At 45.5% G+C, this 24,113-nt stretch overlaps 1 protein-coding gene across 2 annotated transcripts in view; it reads left to right on the top strand.

The window, feature by feature from the left end:
• The window catches only part of kdm5a (lysine demethylase 5A), a 408,944-nt gene that overhangs the window by 320,369 nt on the left and 64,462 nt on the right, over window positions 1-24,113 (top strand). For both annotated transcript variants that reach the window (XM_072484202.1, XM_072484201.1), the window contains exons 22-23: window positions 14,261-14,419; window positions 18,658-19,209. In XM_072484202.1, the coding sequence (XP_072340303.1) occupies window positions 14,261-14,419; window positions 18,658-19,209 (711 nt within the window). The remainder of the gene's footprint in view (window positions 1-14,260; window positions 14,420-18,657; window positions 19,210-24,113) is intronic.

A 24,113-nucleotide genomic window follows, 5' to 3' on the forward strand; every position in this document is an offset into this window, starting at 1 on the left:
ACCTCTGGTATATGTGGAGTCTGCACATCCTCCCCGTGTGTGTGTGGGTTTCCTCCGGGTGCTCCTGTTTCCTCCCACAGTTCAAAGATGTGCAGGTTGGGTGGATTGGCCATGATAAATTGCCTCTAGGTGGGATTAAAGGGAATTGGCCTAGGTGGGTGCTCTTTCAGAGGGTCAGTGCCAGACTCGCTGGGCAGAATTGCCTCCTTCTGCACTGTAGGGATTCTGTGGATATTATTTTAACAGTGAGAACATAGTTACTGTGATGGCCAGGTTGTGTGGTTTCATGCTGGGTGAGCACCTCCAATGAGATTAACAGACAGAAAACAGAATAAGAATAAAACAAAGTCATTTTCAGGTTGACATGGTGTGACTAGTGGAATATGGCAAGCATTAGTGCTTGGGCCCAAGATATTCGCAGATATGAGGACCAAATGTATAATTTCCAAATGTGTTAGTCTAGGACCTGGTGAGAAAGTGAATTGTGAAGAGGATGCATAAAGGCTTCAAAGGAATTTTAGACGATCTAAGTGAGTAGGCAAGAGCAAGGCTGATGGAAAATAATGTGGAAAATTTGAAGTTATCCACTTTTGCAGGGAAAACAGAAATGCAGAATATTTCTTAAATGGTGTGAAATTGGGAAGGGCAGCACGGTGACACACTGTTAGCACTGCTGCCTCACCGTGCCAGGGACCCGGGTTCAATTCTGGCCTTGGGTAACTTTCGATGTGGTGCTTGTACGTTCATCCCGTGTCTGCATGGGTTTCTTCGGGATGTTCTGGTTTCCTCCCACAGTCCAAAGATGTGCAGTTTAGGTGGATTGGCCATGCTAACCCCCTTAGAACATAGAACATACAGTGCAGAAGGAGGCCATTCGGCCCATCAAGTCTGCACTGACCCACTTAAGCCCTCACTTCCACCCTATCCCCATATTCCAATAACCCCTCCTAACCTTTTTGGCTACTAAAGGCAATTTATCATGGCCAATCCACCTAACCTGCACGTCTTTGGACCCAGCAGGGAATCGAACCTGGGACCATTGGCGCTGTGAAGCCACAGTGCTAACCACTGTGCTACCGTGCTGCCCAAAAGATATGCAGGTTAGATTATCTTTATTAGTGTCAGAAGTAGGCTTACATTAACACTGCAGTGAAGTTACTTTAGATGGGGTTACAGGGATAGGGCTGGCTAGGTAGGATGCTAGAGGGTCGGTGCAGACTTGATGAGATGCTCTGTTGGGATTCTCTGTCCAAAGGACTGCGGTGTCCTTGTTTGTAAGTCACTGAAAGCTAACCTGCAAGCAATTGGGAAGGTTAATGATATTGTTGGCCTTTGTTGCAAGATGATTTGAGTACAGGAACATCAAAGTTCCACATTTCCATCTGCTCATGATTACCTCAGATTCTTGTTAGGCAAGGGAATCAATCTACCTCTGCCTTAAAAATATTCAGTGAAGCTGCTTCCACGCCTTCTGAGGCAGAGTTCCAAAATTGCACAACACTAGAGGGAGAAAAATTGTCTTCATCCCTGTCTGGAAAGGGTGGCCCCTAATTTTAAAACAGTGCCCCCTAGAACATAACATAGAACATACAGTGCAGAAGGAGGCCATTCGGCTCATTGAGTCTGCACCGACCCACTTAAGCCCTCACTTCCACTCTGTCCCCGTAACCCAATAACCCCTCCTAACCTTTTTGGTCACTAAGGGAAATTTATCATGGCCGATCCACCTAACCTGTACATCTTTGGACTGTGGGAGGAAACCGGAGCATCTGGAGAAACCCACGCAGACACGGGGAGAATGTGCAGACTCCGCACAGACAGTGACCCAGCGGGGAATTGAACCTGTGATCCTGGCGCTGTGAAGCCACAGTGCTATCCACTTGTGCTACCGTGCTGCCCAAAGTCCTAGTTTCGGACTCACTCCCAAGAGGAAACATCCTTTCCATTTCACCTTGTGAAGACCATTCAGGATCTCATGTACTTCAATCAAGTAATCTCTCGGCCTTCTAAACTCCAGTGGAAACGAGCTCAGCCTGTCCAACCTCACAAGGAAAGTCACTCATTCCAGATGTCAATCCAGTAAACCTCCTCCGAACCACCTCCAACATATTTATATCCTTCCCTTAAATGAGAACAAAATGCGCATAGTATTCGAGAGCTGGTGTCACCAATGCCCTCGATAACTGAAGAATACTATCCTTATTTTTATATTTAATCCCTCTCGCAATAAAGGATAGCATTCTATTAAGATAAAAGCATATTACTGCGGATGCTGGAATCTGAAACAAAAACAGAAAATACTGGATAATAAAAGTAAGGATGCTGTCAGACCTGCTGAGATTGTCCAGTATTTTCTGTTTTTGTTAGCATTCCATTAACCTTCTTGATTACATGCTGTGCCTGCACGCTAACATTTTGTGACTTCTGCACCAGAACACCTAGAATTCAGCAGTCGTTATCTGTTTCAGTGATAATCTGCTTTATTACTCTCCCTGCCATTTTCCCACATTATGCTCCACGTTTCGACTGTGGGAGGAAAATGGTGTACCTGGAGGAATACCACACAGACACGGGGAGAAAGTGATACTTCGACACAGACAGTGACCAAGGTTGGAATTGAACCCGGGTCTCTGGCGCTGTGAGGCAGCAGCGGCACCGTTTCGTCCACATCTCAGTCATTGATAACTTTTAAAATGTTGAGAGCCCAACTCATCACGTCCTGCCAATCAGACGAGGATCCTTTATATCTACTCTACCGATCTTCTATCCAGGTTAATATATTACCCCCTACACCATGAGTTTTTATTTTCCACAAAAGCCTTTGATGTAACACTTTCTGGAAGTCCAAATGGAACATAGAACATTACAACGCTGTACAGGCCCTTCGGCCCTCGATGTTGCGCCGACCTGTGAAACCACTCTAAAGCCCATCTATACTATTCCCTTATCATCCATATGTTTATCCAATGACCATTTAAATGCCCTTAATGTTGGTGAGTCCACTACTGTTGCAGGCAGGGCATTCCACCCTTAGGGCATTCTGCCCTTAGAATAAGTCTGAGGACTCTCCATTATCCACAGCACATGTTACTCCAGAACCCTAATGAATTGGTTCAACATGGTTTCCCTTTCACAAAACCATGCTCACTCTTCCTGATTACCTTGCGTTTAAGTGCCCAGCAATAAGCCCGTTAAATGATCAATTCTAACACCTTCTCAATGCAGCTAACTGTGACATAAGAACATAAGAACTAGGAGTAGGCCATCTGGCCCCTCGAGCCTACTCCACCATTCAATAAGTTCATGGCTGATCTTTTGTGGACTCGTCTCCACTTTCCGGCCCGAACACCATAACCCTTAATCCCTTTATTCTTCAATTCTTTATTCTGTTACCTGTTCTCTGCCTCTCTTCTTGAATAGAGCGGTTATATTTTCTGATGGAACCATTCCAGAATCTAGGAAGTTTTGGAAAACTAACATCAACATGTCTGCTGCCTCATTTTGCACCCCTTTTGGGCGGCACATGGCACAGTGGTTAGCACCGCTCCCTACATCGCTGAGGACCCGGGTTCGGATCCCGGTTCTGGGTCACTGTCCGTGTGGAGTTTGCACATTCTCCCCGTGTCTGCGTGGGTTTCACCCCCACAACCCAAAGATGTGCAGACAAGGTGGATTGGCCACGCTAAATTGCCCCTTAATTGGAAAAAAATAATAATTGGGTACTCTAAATTTATTTTTTTCAAATAAAATTAAAAAGTTTTGCACCCCTCTTCAGACCCTATGATGAAGCCTACCAGGAACCAGGACTTGTCAGGCCAGAACTCCCATCAATTTTCTCAGTACCTCTTTCCTAGTGATTGTAATTTTACCAAGTTCCTCTCTCCCTTCTATCTCCTGATTTCTGGCTATGTTTTTTGTATCTACCATAGTAAAGACAGAAACAAAATATTTGTTCATTCCATTCGCCATTTTCTTATCTACTATTAATCCCCATTCTCATTCTCTAGAGCAGTGTTTTTCAAACTTTTCTTCCCGGGAGACACTTTTACCAACTACCCGACCTTTGGGATCCATCCTGGCCAGTCTTCGCAACACACCATTTTTGCTTCCCTTTAATGTGACAGGTGAGCCTGCTTGGTGCTCATGATCTCACTCCAATCAGGTTCCAGGAGGAGAGGGCAATGCGAAAATCAGAGTTCAGTCAGTTCCTTTGTGCTGCCTTAATCTTTGTGAGGACGGAAAATCCAACCTTGCATATGTAGGTCGTTTTGAAAGGCAATGGCAACAAAATGCTTGCTTAATCCGCACTGGATACTCCTCAGAGATGCTACTCCAGAATGCTGACAGCTTCATGGAATTGTGGTGTATTTTTAATGTGCTATCACAGGTGAGGCAGAGAAGTTCAGTCTCTTCATTTGGAGTCAGCTGTAAGTTTTTTATATATTTATTATATATATATATATATATATATATATATATATATTATATACATATATATATACGTGTGTGTGTGTGTGTGTGTATATAATATGTATATCAAACACAACCAAAACCAAAAAGAGAGCAAACAGGAAATTTTACAATAAATAAATAACCAACCACATCCACCCTCCCTCCCTGCTGTGAGCCTCCACTCACTCAACCTTTTTTTTTTTTAACCCCTGCTGACTTAACTATCCTGGAAGAAAACGATAAACGGTTTCCATCTCCGGGCAAACCCCTCCACAGACTCTCTCAAGGCGAACTTGATTTTTTTTTCCATTCCGGTTTCGGCGGCTCTGGGTCCCTCCATCCCAATAAAATCCGTCTCCGGGCTACCAAAGAGGCAAAGGCCAAAAAGCCGCTACTTTCATACTCTAGTTTCTTTTTCCTGATTAACATTTCAGTCATTCTCTGGCATTCTTTTATCATCCTACCAATCATCTGATCTGCCACTCAAATTTGAGCAGTTACACATTTTTTTCCTTAAGTTTGATGCTTTCCCTAACATCTTCACGGGACCTGGGTTCGATTCCCAGTTTGGGTCACTGTGCTGAGTCTGTACGTTCTCCCTGTGTCTGCGTGGGTTTCCTCTGGGTGCTCTGGTTTCCTCCCACAAGTCCTGAAAGGTAAATTGGGCATTCTGAATTCTCCCTCTGTGAACCCGAACAGGCGCCGGAATGTGGCGACTAGGGAATTTTCACAGTAACTTCATTGCAGTGTTAATTAAGCCTGCTTGTGACACTAATAAAGATTATTATTCACAACGAATGTTGGGTCCAACCTTTAGATTTTTGTTTATGATTGGAGTATATGTATTCTGAGTATTCTGAAATATCCCCTTAATTGTCTGCCACTGTTTCTCTCAATTAAATTATCCCCTTTCCCAGTATCCCAGTTCACCTCAGCTATCTCCTCTTTCATGCCCACATAGTTGCTCATATTTAAGTTAAAAATACTAGTTTCAGAGCCACTCATCGCACTTTCAAACTAGATGTAAAATTCAATTTGAGCATCCCAAAACCATTTCCAGCCAATTTGATTGTATGCTCAAATTGGGTCTTTGGCCTATCTGGTCTGCTCTACTTATCGATCATGGCTAATATGCTTCTCATCCCCATTCTCCTGCCTTCTCCCCATAACCCCTGATTCCCTTATTAATCAATAACCTATCTATCTCTGTCTTAAAGACACTCAGTGATTTGGCCTCCACAACCTTCTCGAGCAAAGAGTTCCACAGATTTAGCACCCCCTGGTGGAAGAAATTCCTTCTCATCTCAGTTTTAAAGGAATTTGAGGCTGTGCCCTCAGTTCTAGACTCTCCTACTAGTGGAAACATCCGCTCCACGTCCACTCTATCTAGCCTCTCATGCATTGTGTAAGTTTCAAGAAGATTCTTCTTTCAGATCGGGAATAGTTGTGGTCTGAACACTGACCCTTGTGGGACACCACTAATCATTGGCTGCCATCTACCAGCTGAGCAAACTGAAAGCAACTTTTCCAAAATGAAGCTGACCAAATTCCACCCAAGATCCTGCACTCATTGTGCCCACTAAAAGCAGTGGGCTGGATTCTCTACTTCGTGATGCCAGAAGCAAGAATCGGGAGGAGAAGCGCACAAAATGGAATAATATCCGTTTTGCTCCCAGCACCGATTCCAATGTCCGGATCCTTGCTGGCGCGATATCGAGGTTTGCGCCCCATGCTGGCGGATCCATGCAAAACCGTCATTTGCATCGGTTTTAATATCATTTTCAGCTTGGACACTTCATGCTCCATCCCTCCACGATTTGCAAGCGAGGCCTGGGTGCGTAGAGGGCAGCACAGTGGTTAGCACTGTTGCTTCACAGCACCAGGGTCCCAGGTTCGATTCTCAGCTTGGGGCACTGTCTGTGCGGAGTCTACGCGTGTCTGCGTGGGTATCCTCCGGGTGCTCCGGTTTACTCCCACAAGTCCCGAAAGATGTACTTTTAGGTAATTTGGACATTCTGATTTCTTCCTCTGTGTACCCGAACAGGCGCTGGAATGTGACGACTAGGAGCTTTTCACAGTAACTTCATTGCAGTGTTAATGTAAGCCTACTTGTGACAAGACAATAATAAAGACTATTATTATTATTATAGGGAGTATAATAGCTAAATAATACTCTGAAAAAGCCTCAAAAATTGTTGCGCTTGCGGTGGGGGGTGGTAGAGAGAGTGGAGCTGCCCAGGCCGGAGGCTGTAGCAGGGCACAACTTGATGCCACGTCCACAGAGTACCCCCCTCAGGATTGGGGAGCTCAGACCACCATTGCTGCAGTATGTGTTTTAAATGCACCCCATTGGAAGCCCATTCACGCTGCCCATCTGGGCACCGCCATGCCCCAACAATATCAGCAAGGGGAAGGCATGGCAAAGCTCAATCAGGGGCCCACCAGATGTTGGTACTCCTCCGAAGCGCTGCCCCACTGCAGAGGAAGCAGTGGATCAGCAGAATTCACCCCAACCAGAGGATGCCTGCATTGTGACCTTTGGAAACCTCCCTGGTTCTCTGTCCCTCTCAGGTCAGAGGCCTCACCAGTGACCCCCACCCCACCGCTGTCTCCTCCTGGTGAGACTGGCAGCGCTGACTGCATCTGCCGGCACATCTTCATGTCTGCAGTGTGTGTGGGTGTGGTGAGTGCTCCAGCTGTCAGGCTCTTTGACGTTAATTTCGGCTCCAGCAGTTACAATGCTCTCTGGGCCGGGAATTGTACTCACTTCGTGCGGCAGAGTGCTGGCCTGTTTGCAGGTCCTCACTCGCTTACCGAATAGCGCCCACAACAGAAGTGAAAGAACCACACGCTATTCAATCCTGGTGGGAACACTTAGAACTTCCGGCCTTGTTACTCTCCCGCTCAAGCGTAACGCAGCTGGTGAATAGCGGGAGAGGCCAAAAACAAGAACCACGCCGGGCGCCAAACAATTTGCGATGCAACCAGCCCACTCCCGTAGACAAAATCGGGATCTCGCCATAGCGTGGCAAGAAACCAATGATCACCACTTAAGCCCCCGTTTCCATACAATCAACGAGAGCGACCCCATATCCAACGGTCTCCCGTAATTCATTGGCCTCCCCAGCAAGTGGTCACGCTGGTGCCGAGTAGTACTCTTCCACGGGAAGCCCAGGAGGTGAGTAGCCATCTTTGCTCACAGGCAAAGCCCAGGGTGTGCTGGCCTTGCCACCCCCTTGCTCGGCAGGGGGGTGGGAGACACGCCGCAGGGGTGGACCGCCATGCGTGGGTGGGGGGAGGCACTGGGGGGGCCAACCGGGGGGGAATTGCTCGCAGCACCACCATGCCAACCCCTGGATCCCAACCCCATTCCGGGGGCAACCCTTGTCCCTGCCCATCTGCACAGGAACTGGCCTTTCGGCCCTGCATTGACAGAAACATGACTAAAGCAGAACAGGACTGGATACTTAACATCCCGAGTTATAAAGGTTTTAGTCGGAACAGGGTGGGTAAAAAGGGAAGCGGTGTAGCGCCTTGGTCAAAGATAGTATCATATCTCTTGAACAAGATACAGTTCCTGAATTAGAATCTATATAGTTAGAGGTGAGAAATAGGAAGGCAGCGGTGACCTTTTTAGGTATTTACTATTTCCTCCAAAGTGGGGGGAAAGTGGAACAGAGCATTTGTGGGCATTTTATGGAAACCTGCAGGGCAAGTAGGGTTGTGATCGTTTGGGATTTCAATTACCCTAAGGTAGACTGGGAAATGAGTAGAGTGTGGGGCACGAAAGGGGTGAAATTCGTGCACTGTGTGCAGGAGAGCTTTCTGGAACAGTACATTTCCAGTCCTGCCAGGGAGCAGGCTGTACTGAATCTGATCCTAGGAAATGAGGCAGGGCAGCTGGAGAAGGTCAGAGTTGGGGAGCCGTTGGGAAGTAGCGATCATAATATAATACAATTCAATATTAAGTTGGAAAAGGGTATAAATCGGTCACCGATTAAGATCCCAGACTGGAAAGGGACAAATTTTGGGGTCTAAAAGTTGAACTGGAGCAGGTTGATTGGAAACACATTTTGGTGGAAAAATGGGAGGCTTTCAAAGGAGAGATAAACAGGGTGCAAGCTAAGTACGTGCCCATGAGAAATAAATATGGGCTATCCAAAGCTAGAGTACCCTGGATGACTAAGGACATTGATGTTTAAATAAGGAAGAAAAAAGAGACATATGATGCATGCCGTAAAAAAAAAATAGCAATAGAAATCAGGAAGAGCACCTCAGTGCAGGAGAGAGGTTAAGGATGGAATAAGGAAGGCTAATAGGAAGCATGAGGAAAGGATTGCAGGCTGTGCTAAAACAAATAGCAAAATGTTCTTCAAACACATCAATGGTAAAATATTAACGAACAATTAAAATTACAGCACAGGAACAGGTCCTTCGGCCCTCCCAGCTTGCGCCGATCCAGATCCTTTATCTAAACCTGTCACCTATTTTCCAAGGATCTACTTCCCTCTGTTCCCCGCCCGTTCATATATCTGTCTCGATGCATCTTAAATGATGCTATTGTGCCCACCTCTACCACCTCCGCTGGTAAAGCGTTCCAGGCACCCACCACCCTCTGCGTAAAAAACTTTCCACGCACATCTCCCATAAACTTTCTCCCTCTCACCTTGAAATCGTGACCCCTTGTAATTGACACCCCCATTCTTGGAAAAAGCTTGTTGCTATCCACCCTGTCCATACCTCTCATAATTTTGTAGACCTCAATCAGGTCCCCCCTCAACCTCTGTCTTTCCAACGAAAACGATCCTAATTTACTATACCTTTCTTCATAGCTAGCACCCTCCATACCAGGCAACATCCTGGTGAACCTCCTCTGCACCCTCTCTAAAGCATCCACATCCTTCTGGTAATGTGGCGACCAGAACTGCACGCAGTATTCCAAATGTGGCCTAACCAAAGTCCTATACAACAGTAACATGACCTGCCGTCTCTTGTACTCAATACCCCGTCCGATGAAGGCAAGTGTTCTATATGCCTTCTTGACCGCTCTATCGACCTGCGTTGCCACCTTCAGGGTGCAATGGACCTGAACTCCCAGATCTCTCTGTACATCAATTTTCCCCCAGGACTCCTCCATTGACCGTATAGTCCGCTCGCTCTTGAATTAGATCTTCCAAAATGCATCACCTCGCATTTGCCTGGATTGAACTCCATCTGCCATTTCTCTGCCCAATTCTACAATCTATCTATATTTTGCTGTATTCTCTGACAGTCCTCCTCGCTATCTGCAACTCCACCAATCTTAGCATGAAGGATAGAGTGGGGCCCATAAGGGACAAGCAGAGGGTATGGGAGTAGTGCTAAATAAGTACTTTGCTTCTGTATTTACCAAATGGCCCAGTTGAAAATGTAAGTGTTGAGGAACTGAGCAATATGGTGACAGACAAAGAAAAGGTGCTAAAAAGGCTGGCAGCACTCCAGGTAGAAGTCACCAGGCCTGGATGGGATGGATCCTACATTGCTGAGCGAGGTGAGGGAGCCATTGACAGGTATGTTCCAGGCCTCTCTGAACACAGGAACACATTGAAAATGTGACACATTGTTTAAGAAAGGGGCAAAGGGAAACTACAGGCCTGTCAGCTTGACATCAATAAGTGGGAAAACTGATGGAAGCCATAATCCGGGATGAGATAAATATACACTTGGGGAAAAATAAGTTAATACTAGACAGTCAACATGGCTTTGTCAAGAGCAGGTCATGTCCGACAAATTTAATTGAGCTCTTTGACGAGGTGACACAGGCACTGAAGGTAGTGCTGTGGGTGCTGTATATTTTGAATTTCAGAAAGCATTTGATATGTTGCTGCGTGGCAGGTTGGTTAGCAAATTACAAATGTTTGGGATTGATGGGTCCTTGGCAGCATGGATTAGAAGTTGGCTGAGAGATAAGACACAGACTCAGACTGGAGACGAGTTGAAATTGGTGTTCCCCAGGTAATGCATTTTGGTAGAAGAAACATGGGGAGACCAGAAAGGCACAACTTTGAGGGGAGTACAGGAGCAGAGGGACCTCGGGGTTCAAGTGCATAATTCTCTGAAGGTGGCCAGGCAAGCTGAAACATTTGTTAAGAAGACTTATAGCTACTTATTTATTTGTTCGTTGGCCACAAACAGGTCCCGGAACAGTCGGGTGAATGGCTTCCATGTTTTGATGAAGCCATCTTCCGACCCATGGATGGCGAATTTGATTTTCTCCATTTGGAGAGATTTTGATAGGTCGGGCAGCCAGTCTGCAGTTGTGTTGCTGAGCGCCAGCCGAGCAGGATTCTATGGTGGACAATCAGGGAGGCAAAGGCAAGGGCGTCAGCCCTCCTCCCCATGAGGTAGGACCGGTGAGGGGGAGGGGGCGAACACGAGGAAGTAGCCAAATCCAACAGAAAAGAAGGGGGAGTAGCAGAGCAAAAGGGGGAAGGAAGGGGGGTGGGGGGGCAGGGAGGACGAGGGGAGGTGAACAACAGAGGGGAGCCATCAGGAGAGAAGGGAACCACAAACTGAGGGGGGGGGTGGGGGAGCGCATGAAAGACAACGACCACAACAAGCAGAGCAAGGCAAAAGAGAGAAAGGAAGAAGGAACGATCAATGGCCAACGCTGAGGCAAATGGACAAAAATAGAAAAATGACCAAGAGATGCAAATGGCATCGGGGCACCCCAGGTGTCCCTTCCAGCCGGTTTTGTTTTGTTAAAAAAAGGGAAGAAAGGGGGGGAAGAAAGATCCCCTCTCCTGCTATGTGTTATGAGTTTTTTTTACTTCCTTTGTTTTTTTTGTTTTCTGTGTGTACATTTGTAAGTATATCATATATAAAACCCAATAAAAACATTTTTTTTAAAAAGAAAACTTATAGCATCCTCTGGTTTATAAATAGAGGCATAGAGTATAAAAGCAAGGAAGTGATGCGACACCTCTCCAAAGAATTGGTCAGATCACATTTGGAGTATTGTGTTCAGTTCTGGGCACCTTATTTCAGAAAGGATGTTAAAGCCCTGGACAGATTGCAGAGGAGATTTACTAGAATTATACCAGGAATGAGGGATTTCATTGGAGGTCTCAAAAGATGGTTTGATAGACATTTAAAGGTGATGAATTTAGAGGGCTACGGCGATAGGGTTGGGGAATGCAACTAGCCCGAATGCTCTTTTGGGAGCTGGTGCAGACACTAGGCCGAATGGCTTCCTTATGTGCTGTAAATAACAAATAAACATTTAAATGGACATTACTGGACATTACTCTTAACTTCTCACTCTCCTCAAGCTCGAAGAAATTATCCTCTATTAACCCTATCAAAATGCATTAAAAAAAATTCCTATTAACCGTTCATTGCTCTGTAGAAACAGTCCTGATATCTTGACTCTTCTAATGATCGCTTTTAATCTCTAATTCAGCACTGCTATTTTCCTGCAATGGAGGTCAATCATCTCAACTCTGGAACATCACTGCAGGAGTTTCTCAGGGTAGTGTCCTAGGCCCAACCATGTTCAGCTGCTTCATCAATGACCTCCCTTCCGTCATAAGGTCAGAAGTGGGGATGTTTGCGGATGACTGCACAATGTTCAGCACTATTCGCGACTCCTCTGATAATGAAGCAGTCCATGTGCAAATTGAGTAATACCCAGGCTTGGGATGACAAGTGGCAAGTTACATTTGCGCCACACAAGTGCCAGGCAATGACCCAACTCCTACAGGAGGATCTAACCATCGCCCCTTGACATTCAGTGGTATTACCATTACTGAATCCCCCACAATCAACATTCTGGGGATTACCATTGATCAGAAACTGAACTGGACTAGCCATATTAATACTGTGGCTACCAGGACTGGTCAAAGACTAGGAATCCTACAACGAGTAACACGCCTCCTGATTCCCTAAAATCTGTCCACCATCTACAAGGCACAAGTCAGTAGTGTAATGGAATACTCTCCACTTGCCTGGTTGAATGCAGCTCCAACAACACTCAAGAAGCTCAACACCATCCAGGACAAAGCCCGCTTGATTGCAACTCCCGCCACAAACATTCAAATCCTCCACCACTGATGAACAGTGGCAGCCGTGTGTATCATCTACAAGATGCACTGCAGTAACTCGCCAAGGTTCCTTAGACAGCATCTTCCAAACCCACGACCATGACCACCGAAAAGGACAAGAGCAGCTGGGAACACCACTTGGAGGTTCACCCCCCAAGTCACTCCCATCCTGATTTGTAAATATATTGCCATTCCTTCGCTGTCGCTGGGGCAACATCCTGGAACTCCCTCCCGAACAGTACAGGGCCTGCAGCAGTTCAAGTAGGCAACTCACCACCACCTTCTGAAGGGCAACTAGGTATGTGCAATAAATGCTGGCCTCACCAGCATTTGGCCTACATCCCATAAATGATTTTTTTTAAAAATAGAATTGCCCAAAGCTGCACACTGCTTGAACAGTGACTTAAACAATGGCTTGTATAAATGTATTATTACCTTCTGCTTTTATATTCCATGTTTCTAATAATCAAATACATCTGGTCTTTCTTTAGCTCTTATTTCAGGTAGGGCAGCACCAATATTTCAGGTAGGGCAGCACCAATATTGCAGTAAAAGGGTGCATTTTACAATGCTGGCTATAGAATCTTTAAAGGTTATCATATACCTTATGGTGGTTAGCACAATTGCTTCACAGCTCCAGGGTCCCTGGTTCGATTCCCCGCTGGGTCACTGTCTGTGCGGAGTTTGCACGTTCTCCCCGTGTCTGCGTGGGTTTCCTCTGGGTGCTCCGGTTTCCTCCCACAGTCCAAAGATGTGCAGGTTAGGTGGATTGGCCATGCTAAATTGCCCTTAGTGTCCAAAATTGCCCTTAGTGCTGGGTGGGGTTACTGGGTTATGGGGATGGGGTGGAGGTGTGGACTTGGGTAGGGTGCTCTTTCCAAGAGCCGGTGCAGACTCGATGGGCCGAATGGCCTCCTTCTGCACTGTAAATTCTATGTAAAATACCAAGTCTTTTAACTTATGAACCTAGATATACACTTGCAGCTTCTATAGAATTGCGACATTTGCCCATAAAACAACTGCATCTGTTTGCGCCAGTTTTGTGAACCGTGTACAGTATTTCCATTTTTTAATTTTGCTTTGGAAATCCTTTTGGTGCAGAATACTGTGGAAGAAAAATAAAACCGGGACAAAAAGATCAATAGCATACCAGTAATGAAAGGAATGCATGTGGTTAGCATTGCTGCCTCACGGCGCTGAGGTCTCAGGTTCAATCCCGGCTCTGGGTCACTATCTGTGTGGAGTTTGCACATTCTCACCATGCTTGCGTGGGTTTCGCCCCACAACCCAAAGATGTGCAGGGTAGGTGGATTGGCCACGCTAAATTGCCCCTTAATTGAAGAAAAAATAATTGGGTGCTCTAAATTTATTTAAAAGAAAGCCAAACTTCCAGGTAATTTTAGAAGCAACAAAGCTGAGTCCTGATTTGAAAAGCACTGGAAAACAGTATATTTGATGGAAACACAGGCAAGGGGTCACTGATGGGTATTACTGTCATCATTAATTACAAGCGAGACTAATCCGAGTGTTCATACTTAGTAATTACAAGAGAGGAGACGGCAATGTTCAAAGATATTACTGTAATTGAATAACAATTTGGAGAAGAAATAATTTTCTATCATGTTACAGACATGTAAGATGTCTGTGAGAAAACAAAATTATAAATATACCAAACTACAATGTACATTATGTGAAAATCTGGGAATTGAATTTCCTTTCCCTGTTAGGTGCTGAGTCCCAGGACGAATATTGGAGTTTACTGCAGTGGAAAGAATAAACGGAAAAAAATGAAAGAATTACTGATGGAGAAAGACAGAGAGTTAGATTTGGAGAGCCTGAGTGACTTTGAAGAGGTGGCTGAACAATCCAGTGATCCAAACACAGTTGTGAGTAAAAGGCATCTTTATTTTCTGAACTTCCATATTCCCTGGCCCCACGCAAGATTTTTTTTACAATTTATGAAGATAAACAGACAAAGGAATATACAGTTCACTGTTCTTTGGCTGGTCTCAATGCAATGATTCAGGGTGTTTGGTTGTCTTCCGGGATGTAGTTATTTGGAACAAATTTGCATATTTTATTCCCAGAAGATCTTTTTCCCCGCTCTGTAATTTTGCACATCTCTAATTTCCTTATAGGTTTGTTCCTCTCTAACTTTTCTGCTAGTTGGTAGCTTAGAGTACACCCAGTCTGTAACAATGGTTTGGCAGCACGGTAGCACAAGTGATTAGCACTGTGGCTTCACAGCGCCAGGGTCCCAGGTTCGATTCCCCGCTGGGTCACTGTCTGTGCGGAGTTTGCACGTTCTCCCCGTGTCCGCGTGGGTTTCCTCCGGGTGCTCCGGTTTCCTCCCACAGTCCAAAGACGTGCAGGTTAGGTGGATTGGCCATGCTAAATTACCCGTAGTGTCCATAAGGGTTGGGAGGGGTTATTGGGTGGAAGTGAGGGATTAATGTGGGTCGGTGCAGACTCGATGGGCCGAATGGCCTCCTTCTGCACTGTATGTTCTATGTAATACTTCTCTTCTTTCTTAGCTCCAACCAAGAACTGTTCATAACCCCTCTGAGACGTCCTCACTTTCCAGCACTGTAATATTAAACAATGCAGCTGCCCCTCCTTTGTTTTCCTTTTCTATTTTTCTTGAACATCTTTTTTTCTGAATTGAAAGTACCCAATTATTGTTTTTTTTCCAATTAAGGAGCAATTTAGCGTGATCAATCCTCCTACCTTCCAGCACATCTTTGGGTTGTGGGGGTGAAACTCACACAAACACGGGGAGAATGTGTACACTCCACACGGGCAGTGACCCAGGGCCAGGATCGAACCCAGGTCCTCGGTGCCGTGAGGAAGCAGTGCTAACCACTGCGCCACCGTGCTCCCCTGTCTGAACATCTTTTATCCAGAAATATTCAATACTCGGTCCTGTCCTTTTTATGAGCCAGGAATTTGTTATTGCCATAAGAACATATATTATCACGTGGCTACCTGCACCTCCATTCATCAGCCTTATTTACCACACTCCATGCATTCACATATATGCATAGCAAACCCAAATTGGATCAGGGAACAAGAACAAAGAAAATTACAGCACAGTAACTGGCCCTTCGGCCCTCCTAGCCTGCACCGATCCAGATCTTTTATCTAAACCTAACTTCTATTTTCTAAGGATCTACTTCCCTCTGTTCCCCGCCCGTTCATATATCTGTCTAGATGCATCTTAAATGATGTTCTCGTGCCCGCCTCTACTACCTCCGCTGGCAAAGCGTTCCAGGCACCCATCACCCTCTGCGTAAAAAACTTTCCACGCACATCTCCCTTAAACTTTCCCCCTCTCACCTTGAAATCGTGACCCCTTGTAATTGACGCCCCGACTCTTGGAAAAAGCTTGTTGCTATCCAACCTGTCCATACCTCTCATAATTTTGTAGACCTCAATCAGGTCCCCCCTCAACCTCTGTCTTTCCAACGAAAACGATCCTAATCTACTGAACCTTTCTTCATAGCTAGCACCCTCCATACCAGGCAACATCCTGGTGAACCTCCTCTGCACCCTCTCTAAAGCATCCACATCCTTCTGGTAATGTGGCGACCAGAACTGCACGCAGTATTCCAAATGTGGCCTCACCAAAGTCCTTTACAACTGTAACATGACCTGCCAACTCTTGTACTCAATACCCAGTCCGATGAAGGCAAGCATGCTGTATGTCTTCTTGACCACTCTATCGACCTGCATTGCCACCTTCAGGGTACAATGGACCTGAACTCCCAGATCTCTCTGTACATCAATTTTCCCCAGGACTCTTCCATTGACCGTATAGTCCGCTCTTGAATTAGATCTTCCAAAATTCATCGCCTGGATTGAACTCCATCTGCCATTTTTCTGCCCAACTCTCCAATCTATCTATATTTTGCTGTATTCTCTGACAGTCCTCCTCGCTATCTGCAACTCCATCAATCTTAGTATCATCTGCAAACTTTCTAATCAGACCACCTATACCTTCGTCCAGATCATTTATGTATATCACAAACAACAGTGGTCCGACCACGGATCCCTGTGGAACACCACTGGTCACCTTTCTCCATTTGAGACACTCCCTTCCATCACTACTCTCTGTCTCCTGTTGCCCAGCCAGTTCTTTATCCATCCAGCTAATACACCCTGAACTCCATACAACTTCACTTTTTCCATCAACCTGCCTTGGGGATCTTTATCAAACGCCTTACTGAAGTCCATGTATCTGACATCTACAGCCCTTCCCTCATCAATTAACTTTGTCACTTCCTCAAAGAATTCTATTAGGTTTGTAAGACATGAACTTCCATGCATAAAACAATGCTGCCTTTCACTGAAGTGTCTATTTTCTTCCAAATGTGAATAGATCCTATCCCTCAATATCTTCTCCAACAGTTTGCCTACCACTGACGTCAAGCTCACAGGTCTATAATTCTCTGGATTATCCCTGCTACCCTTCTTAAACAAAGGGACAAAATTAGCAATTCTCCAGTCCTCCGGGACCTCACTGGATCTTATTGCATTCCTTCTTAGTCCGACCCCACCTGATCCACCTTACTATTTCTTAATCCAGTCTGTCTGTCTCTCCCAATTCTCTGAGAATATTGTTTTTCCTCCAGTGTTACCTCCTGATTTATAGAAGTATAGAGATATATATTAGTTGTTAGCACAATTGCTTCACAGCTCCAGGGTCCCAGGTTCGATTCCCTGCTGGGTCACTGTCTGTGCGGAGTCTGCATGTTCTCCCTGTGTCTGCATGGGTTTCCTCCAGGTGCTCCGGTTTCCTCCCACAGTCCGAAGATGTGCAGGTTAGGTGGATTGGCAATGCAAAGTTGTCCCTTAGTGCCAAAAAGGTTAGGTGGGGATAGGGTGGAGGCGTGGGCTTGGGTAGGGTGCTCTTTCCAAGAGCCGGTGCAGACACGATGGACCGAATGGCCTCTTGCACTGTAAATTCTACGAAAATTGGAGCAAGAGGAGGCCATTTGGCTCTTCGAGGCCGCTCTGCCATTCATTATGATCATGATTGATCATCCAATTCAGCTGCCTAATTCTGGTTTCCCCCCCAAAATCCTTTAATCCCCTTCACTCGAAATGCTCTCTCTAACAGCTTCTTGAAAACATATATTGTTTTGGCCTCAACTACTTCCTGTGATAATTCCACAGGCTCACCACTCTCTGGGTGAAGACATTTCTCCTCATCTCTGTCCGAAATGGTTTACCCCGTATCTTCAGACTGTGACCCCTAGTTCTCAACACACCCACCATCGGGAACTTCCTTCCGCGTGTACCCTGTCTAGTCCTGTTAGAATTTTATAGGTTTCTCTGCCCCATATTCTTTTGAATTCCAGTGAATACAATCCTAACTGATTCAATCTTTCCTCCTACGTCAGTCCTGCCTTCACAGGAATCAGTCTGGTAAACCTTTGCAGCACTCCCTCCATAACAAGAACATCCTTCCTCCTGTAAGGAGACCACAATATTCCAGGTATGCCCTAGATTCCATCCCCATTGCCAGATTCATTTCAACCCTCCCTCCTCAATAAAACTAACAAACCACCCCTCAAGGGCTTTGGTATCAGCTCTGTTCAAGTGTAACTTATCCAGCTTTTACAGGTCCCACCTTACTCAAAACTGGTCCCAGTGGTCAGTATGTTTAAACATGTTATTGTGAAATGTGTCATTTTTTAAATTGAAAACTACTCAACAGGGTTGAGAGAGCAGAATAAAACGGTGGATGAAAATAGTTTCATATTTTCCACTAGATTCCCTAGGGTCACTCCCATCGTTCGCACAAAATGTAACAGATGACCAAATTCTGAATAGTTTATTAACAGCTTGGTTAAAATCCAGGTTGTGACATTTCTTTGTGTCTCTTTAACTCGTGTATATAATGGCTCAGTTAATTGCTGCTTCTAAATGTGTGCACTCTAATTTAATTTTGGATGTTTTGTTCATAGCTAGGACAGTTTTCATTGATCATTGATAGTCAGTGAAATGTAATTTTCAAATATTCCTGAATATTATGGTGTTACTGTGTGTGTCCCAAGTCTTGTCGGTACTGACAAATTATGTTCCAGATATATTTTAATATATTGCTTTTGACATTCTTCAGATTGCAGGCTTCCGTGTAATGGAACAGAAAGAATGTGAAGCCATGCATTCTCTGAGAGCAGCAAATCTGGCTAAAATGGCAATGGTGGAGCGAATTGAAGAGATCAAGTTCTGTGTCTGTCGCAAAGTTGCCAGTGGTTTTATGCTTCAGTGTGAACTTTGTAAAGACTGGTTTCACAGTACCTGTGTTCCTCTGCCCAAAACTGGCACTCAGAAGAAAGGACTAGGTTGGCAAACCAAAGAAGTGAAATTCTTGTGCCCATTGTGCATGCGTTCTCGTCGACCACGTCTTGAGACCATTCTCTCATTGCTCGTTTCCCTTCAGAAGCTTCCGGTCCGTTTACCAGAAGGGGATGCCTTGCAGTGTCTAACAGAAAGAGCAATGAGCTGGCAGGATCGGGCCAGGCAAGCCCTCGCCACCGATGAGCTCTCTTCTGCACTTGCCAAACTGTCTGTGTTGAGCCAGCGCATGGTGGAACAGGCAGCAAGGGAAAAAACAGAGAAAATTATTAGTGCTGAGCTGCAGAAGGCAGCTGCCAACCCAGACTTGCAGGTAAGAAAAGAACCAAAACTATCTGGAGAATGATGCATTGAAACAACTGCCGCAAATCAAACTTTAATCTGTTTAATGCCTGAAAGATAGAGATAGCAAGCTCCAATTCATACATCCAATCTTAAAGTGACCCATTTTAATTAGTATAATGGAATCGGCTTCCAATTTTCAAATCCAAGAACAGTACAGCACAGGACAGGCCCTTCAGCCCTCCAAGCATGCGCTGACCACGCTGCCTACCCGTATCGCACTTTATTCCCATCCTATTCATGTATTTGTCAAGATGCCCCTTCACCGTCACTGCCATACTTGCTTCCACCACCTCCTCCTCAGGCACCCACTTTGTGTTTTAAAAAAAAAACTTTCCTCGCACATCTCCTCCAAACCTTTCCCCTGGCACCTTAAACCTTTGTCCTCTAGTAATTGACTCTTCGGCCCTTGGAAAAAGGTTCTGACTATCCACTCTATCCATGCCCCTCATAATTTTGTAGACCTCTATCAGGTCTCCCCTCAATCTCCGTCGTTCAAGTGAGAACAAATCTGAGTTTATTCAACCTCTTCTCATAGCTAATGCCCTTCTGTACCCTCTCCAAAACCTCCAGATTCAAAAACAAAGAAAGTTACAGCACAGGAACAGACCCTTCGGCCCACCAATCCTGCGCCGATCCAGATTCCTTCTTCAGGCCTATAATAATAATAATCGCTTATTGTCACAAGTAGGCTTCAATGAAGTTACTGTGAGAAACCCCTAGTCGCCACATTCTGGCGCCTGTTCGGGGAGGCCAGTACGGGAATTGAACCCGCGTTGCTGGCATTGTTCTGCATTACAAGCCGGCTGTTTTAGCCACTGTGCTAAACCAGCCCCATACAGAATGTTGTCTGGTATGGAGGGAAGATCTTATGAAGAAAGGCTGAGGGACTTGAGGCTGTTTTCGTTAGAGAGAAGAAGGTTAAGAGGTGACTTAATTGTGGCATACAAGATGATCAAGGATTGGATAGAGTGGACAGTGAGAGCCTTTGTCCTCGGATGGTGATTTCTAGCACGAGGGGACATAGCTTTAAATTGAGGGGAGATAGATATAAGACAGATGTCAGAGGTAGGTTCTTTACTCGGAGAGTAGTAAGGGCGTGGAATGCCCTGCCTGCAACGGTAGTGGACTCGCCAACACTATGGGCATTCAAATGGTCATTGGATAGACATATGGACGATAAGGGAATAGTGTAGATGGACTTTAGAGTGGTTTCACAGGTCGGCGAACATTGTGCTGTAATGTTCTATACCTACTACTCATTTCCCAAACTATATGTATCGCTCCATTCCCCACCTGTTCATGTGTCGATCAAAATGCATCTTTTTAAATTTAGAGTACCCAATTATTTTTTTCCTCAATTAAGGGGCAATTTAGCATGGCCAATCCACCTAACCTGCACATGTTTTGAGTTGTGGGGGTGAAACCCACGTGGACACGGGGAGAATGTGCAACCTCCACGCGGACAGTGACCCAGGGCCGGGATTCGAACCCGGTCTTCAGCGCCGCAATCCCAGTGCTAACCACTGCGCCACCGTACAGCCCCGACAGAGCCACTTCTGTATCCCTCTTGCCAGCTCACCTCTGATCCCTTGTGACTTCACCCCTCTCTACCAGAATTCCACTAAAATGTTGAACTGGATGCATTTGTGGGTAGCACGGTAGCACAGTGGTTAGCACTGTGGCTTCACAACACCAGGGTCCCATGTTCGATTCCCCTGTATGGAGTCTGCACGTTCTTCCCATGTCTGCGTGGGTTTCTCCAGGTGCTCCGGTTTCCTCCCACTAGTCCCGAAAGATGTGCTGTTAGATAATTTGTCAGGCGCCGGAATGTGGCAACTAGGGGCTTTTCACAGTAACTTCATTACAATGTAAGCCTACTTGTGAGAATAAAGATTATTTATTATTATTATTTGTCTTAACAGCTCACAGTGCATTTATGTGCTGTGTAATGTCAGTAACTACTGTGTACATTTGTGTGAAGGTCTTAGCCATAGTTTACATGATTATGTTCAATTTAACCTTTTACTCAGAAAGGTCAGCATGTTGTGTAACAATGGAAGACGTTGTCTAGCTGATGCCATTTAGTGACGAACCAATTGAGTCTGTCAATGTTTGACTTTGTTCCAATAACTGAAACTTCTAGTATCAAAATAAGGTTTTTAAAATTTAAAACTATATTTCACAAATCAAAAAATGTATTAATTATTGTGGTTTTTGATATCTTCATTTAAGTGTTTACTTGACCCTGGGCATTGCTTCACTTAGAAATCTGGACGAAGAATATTGTGAATGTGCACAATATTGCACTTCAGCTTTTCTTGTGCTCTATTATATCTATTTTATTATTTTTCTAAATTATTTTATCTGTTTTAAGAGAAGGTGGAATGCATTGATTGATGTGTTTTGCAATGTTTATTTGTGTTCAAATTTTAAATCTTGGGTCTTGCACCAAAATTGAGAGAGCCACCCTACAGACTAGTCAAGATGTGTGGTGATCCTCAGGTTAAATCACCACCAGTCAGCTCTCCCTCTCAAAGTGGAAACCAGTCTATGGTCATGTTGGACTGTGGCGACTTTATTTTTAATCAAGTAACTTTAAAAAAAAATTTAGAGTACCCAATTCATTTTTTCCAATTAAGGGCAATTTAGCGTGGCCAGTCCAGCTACCCTGCACATCTTTGGGTTGTGGGGGTGAGACCCACGCAGACACTGGGAGAACGTGCAAACTCCACACGGACAGTGACCCAGAGCCAGGATCGAACCTGGGACCTCGGTGCCGTGAGGCAGCAGTGCTAACCACTGAGCCACCGTGCTGCCTGAATCAAGCAACTTAATAATATAAAGACGAATGCTGGAATCGGAAATAAACAGAAAAATACTGGAAAAACTCAGCAGGTCTGGCATGTGTTGAGAAAGAAAGGAGAGTTGACGTTTCAGTTTCTGAACAAGAATCATACAGACTGGAAATGTAAACTATTCTCTCTCCCTCCACAGGTGGAGCCAGACTTGCTGAGTTTTTTTAACGTTTTCTGTTTTTGACAAATCAAGCAACAGCCTGATAGTCATTCTTATGGAACCATACCTTACATACAATGTCCCAGACACCACCATCACCAGAAAAAGCAGGACAAATCCAACCCGGCCAATTACCACCCCATCAATCTAAACTCTTATCATCAGCAACATGATGGAAGGGGTCGGTGACAGTGCTATCAAGCGGCACTTACTCAGCAATAACCTGCTCGTGGACGCTCAGTTTGGGTTCCCCCAGGGCCCCTCAGCTCCTGACCTCCTTATAGCCTTAGTTCAAACATAGACAAAAGAGCTGAACTCATATGAGAGTGACTGCCTTTGATGTCGAGGCTCCATTTAACTGAGAGTGGCCTCAAGGTGCCCCAGCAAAACTGGAGTCGATAGGAATGGGGAGGGGAAAACTCTCCACTGGTTAGAGTCATACCGAGTACAAAGAAGGTGGTTGTGGTTGTTGGAGGTCAGTCATCCCAGTCCCAGAAAGTCACCGCAGGAGTTCCTCAAGGTAGTGTTCTGGGCCCAACTATCTTCAGCTGCATCATCAATGTCCTTCCCTCTATCATAAGGTCAGAACAGAGAACATACACTGCAGGAGGTGGCCACTCTGCCCATCGAGTCCGCACCGACCCCCCTAAGCCCTCACTTCTAACCTTTTTGGTCACTCAGGACAATTTTATCATAGCCAATCCACCTAACCTGCACGTCTTTGGACTGTGGTAGGAAACCGGAGCACCCGGAGGAAACCCACGTAGACACGGGGAGAACGTGTGGACTCCGCACAGACAGTGACCAGCGGGGAATCGAGCCCGGGACCCAGGTGCTGTGAAGCCACAGTGCTATACACTTGTGCTGCCCATCAGAAGTGGGGATGTTTGCAGATGGCTGCATAATGTTCACGATTCGCCACTCCTCAGATACTGAAACAGTCCCTGTCCGAATGCAGCAAGACCTGGACAGTATCCAGGCTTGGGCTGACAAGTGGCAAGTTACATTCTCACCACACAAGTGCCAGGCAATGACCATCACCAGCAAGAGAGGATCTAACCATCGCCCCTTGACATTCAATGGCATTACCATGGCTAAATCCCTACAACCTGGGGGTTACCATTGACCAGAAACTGAACTGGACTACAAGAACAGGTCAGAGGCTGGTAATTCTGCAGAGAATAACTCACCACTTCTTTCTCCACAGCCTGTCCACCATCAAAACACAAATCAAAAGTGTGATGGAGTGCTCTCATAGTCTTTTAAAAATATATATTTTTATTTAAAACAATTTCAATTATAACATACAAAATGGTCAAACAAATCTATACAATTTTCATAAAAGTATCCTCACATTCCACCTATCCCGTATTTACCCATAATACTCCTCCATCCCTCCCTCCCCAACCCCAATTGCCGATGACAACCAGCTTGTTAAAGGTGGTAATGAATGAGAGCCACCTGGAGTTAAAAACCCTCCTCCAATCCCCTTATGGGGTACTTTATCTTTTCTAAATGCAGGAATTCCGACAAATCCCCCAACCATCCCGAAGCCTTAGGGCCCTCCATCTGAGCAAGACTCGCCTCCGGACTATTAGAGAGGCGAAGGCCAAGACACTCTCCACCTTCCCTCTCCTGCAGCCCCGACATCCTCATATCATCACTATTGGGCACGGCTCCACTCTCTCTCCCAAAATCGCTGATATTGTTTCGATGAAGGAAGCCTAGAACTCAAAAAATTTGGGGCAAGATCAAAATATATGCGAGTGGTTCGCCGGTCCTCTCAAACAATGCTCACACCTGTTCTTTACACTAGACAGAACCCACTCGTACGTGCCCTGGTCAAGTGTGCCCTAT

This window comes from Scyliorhinus torazame, chromosome 19 (genome assembly GCF_047496885.1).
Source record: "Scyliorhinus torazame isolate Kashiwa2021f chromosome 19, sScyTor2.1, whole genome shotgun sequence".
Taxonomy (NCBI): Eukaryota; Metazoa; Chordata; class Chondrichthyes; order Carcharhiniformes; family Scyliorhinidae; genus Scyliorhinus; species Scyliorhinus torazame.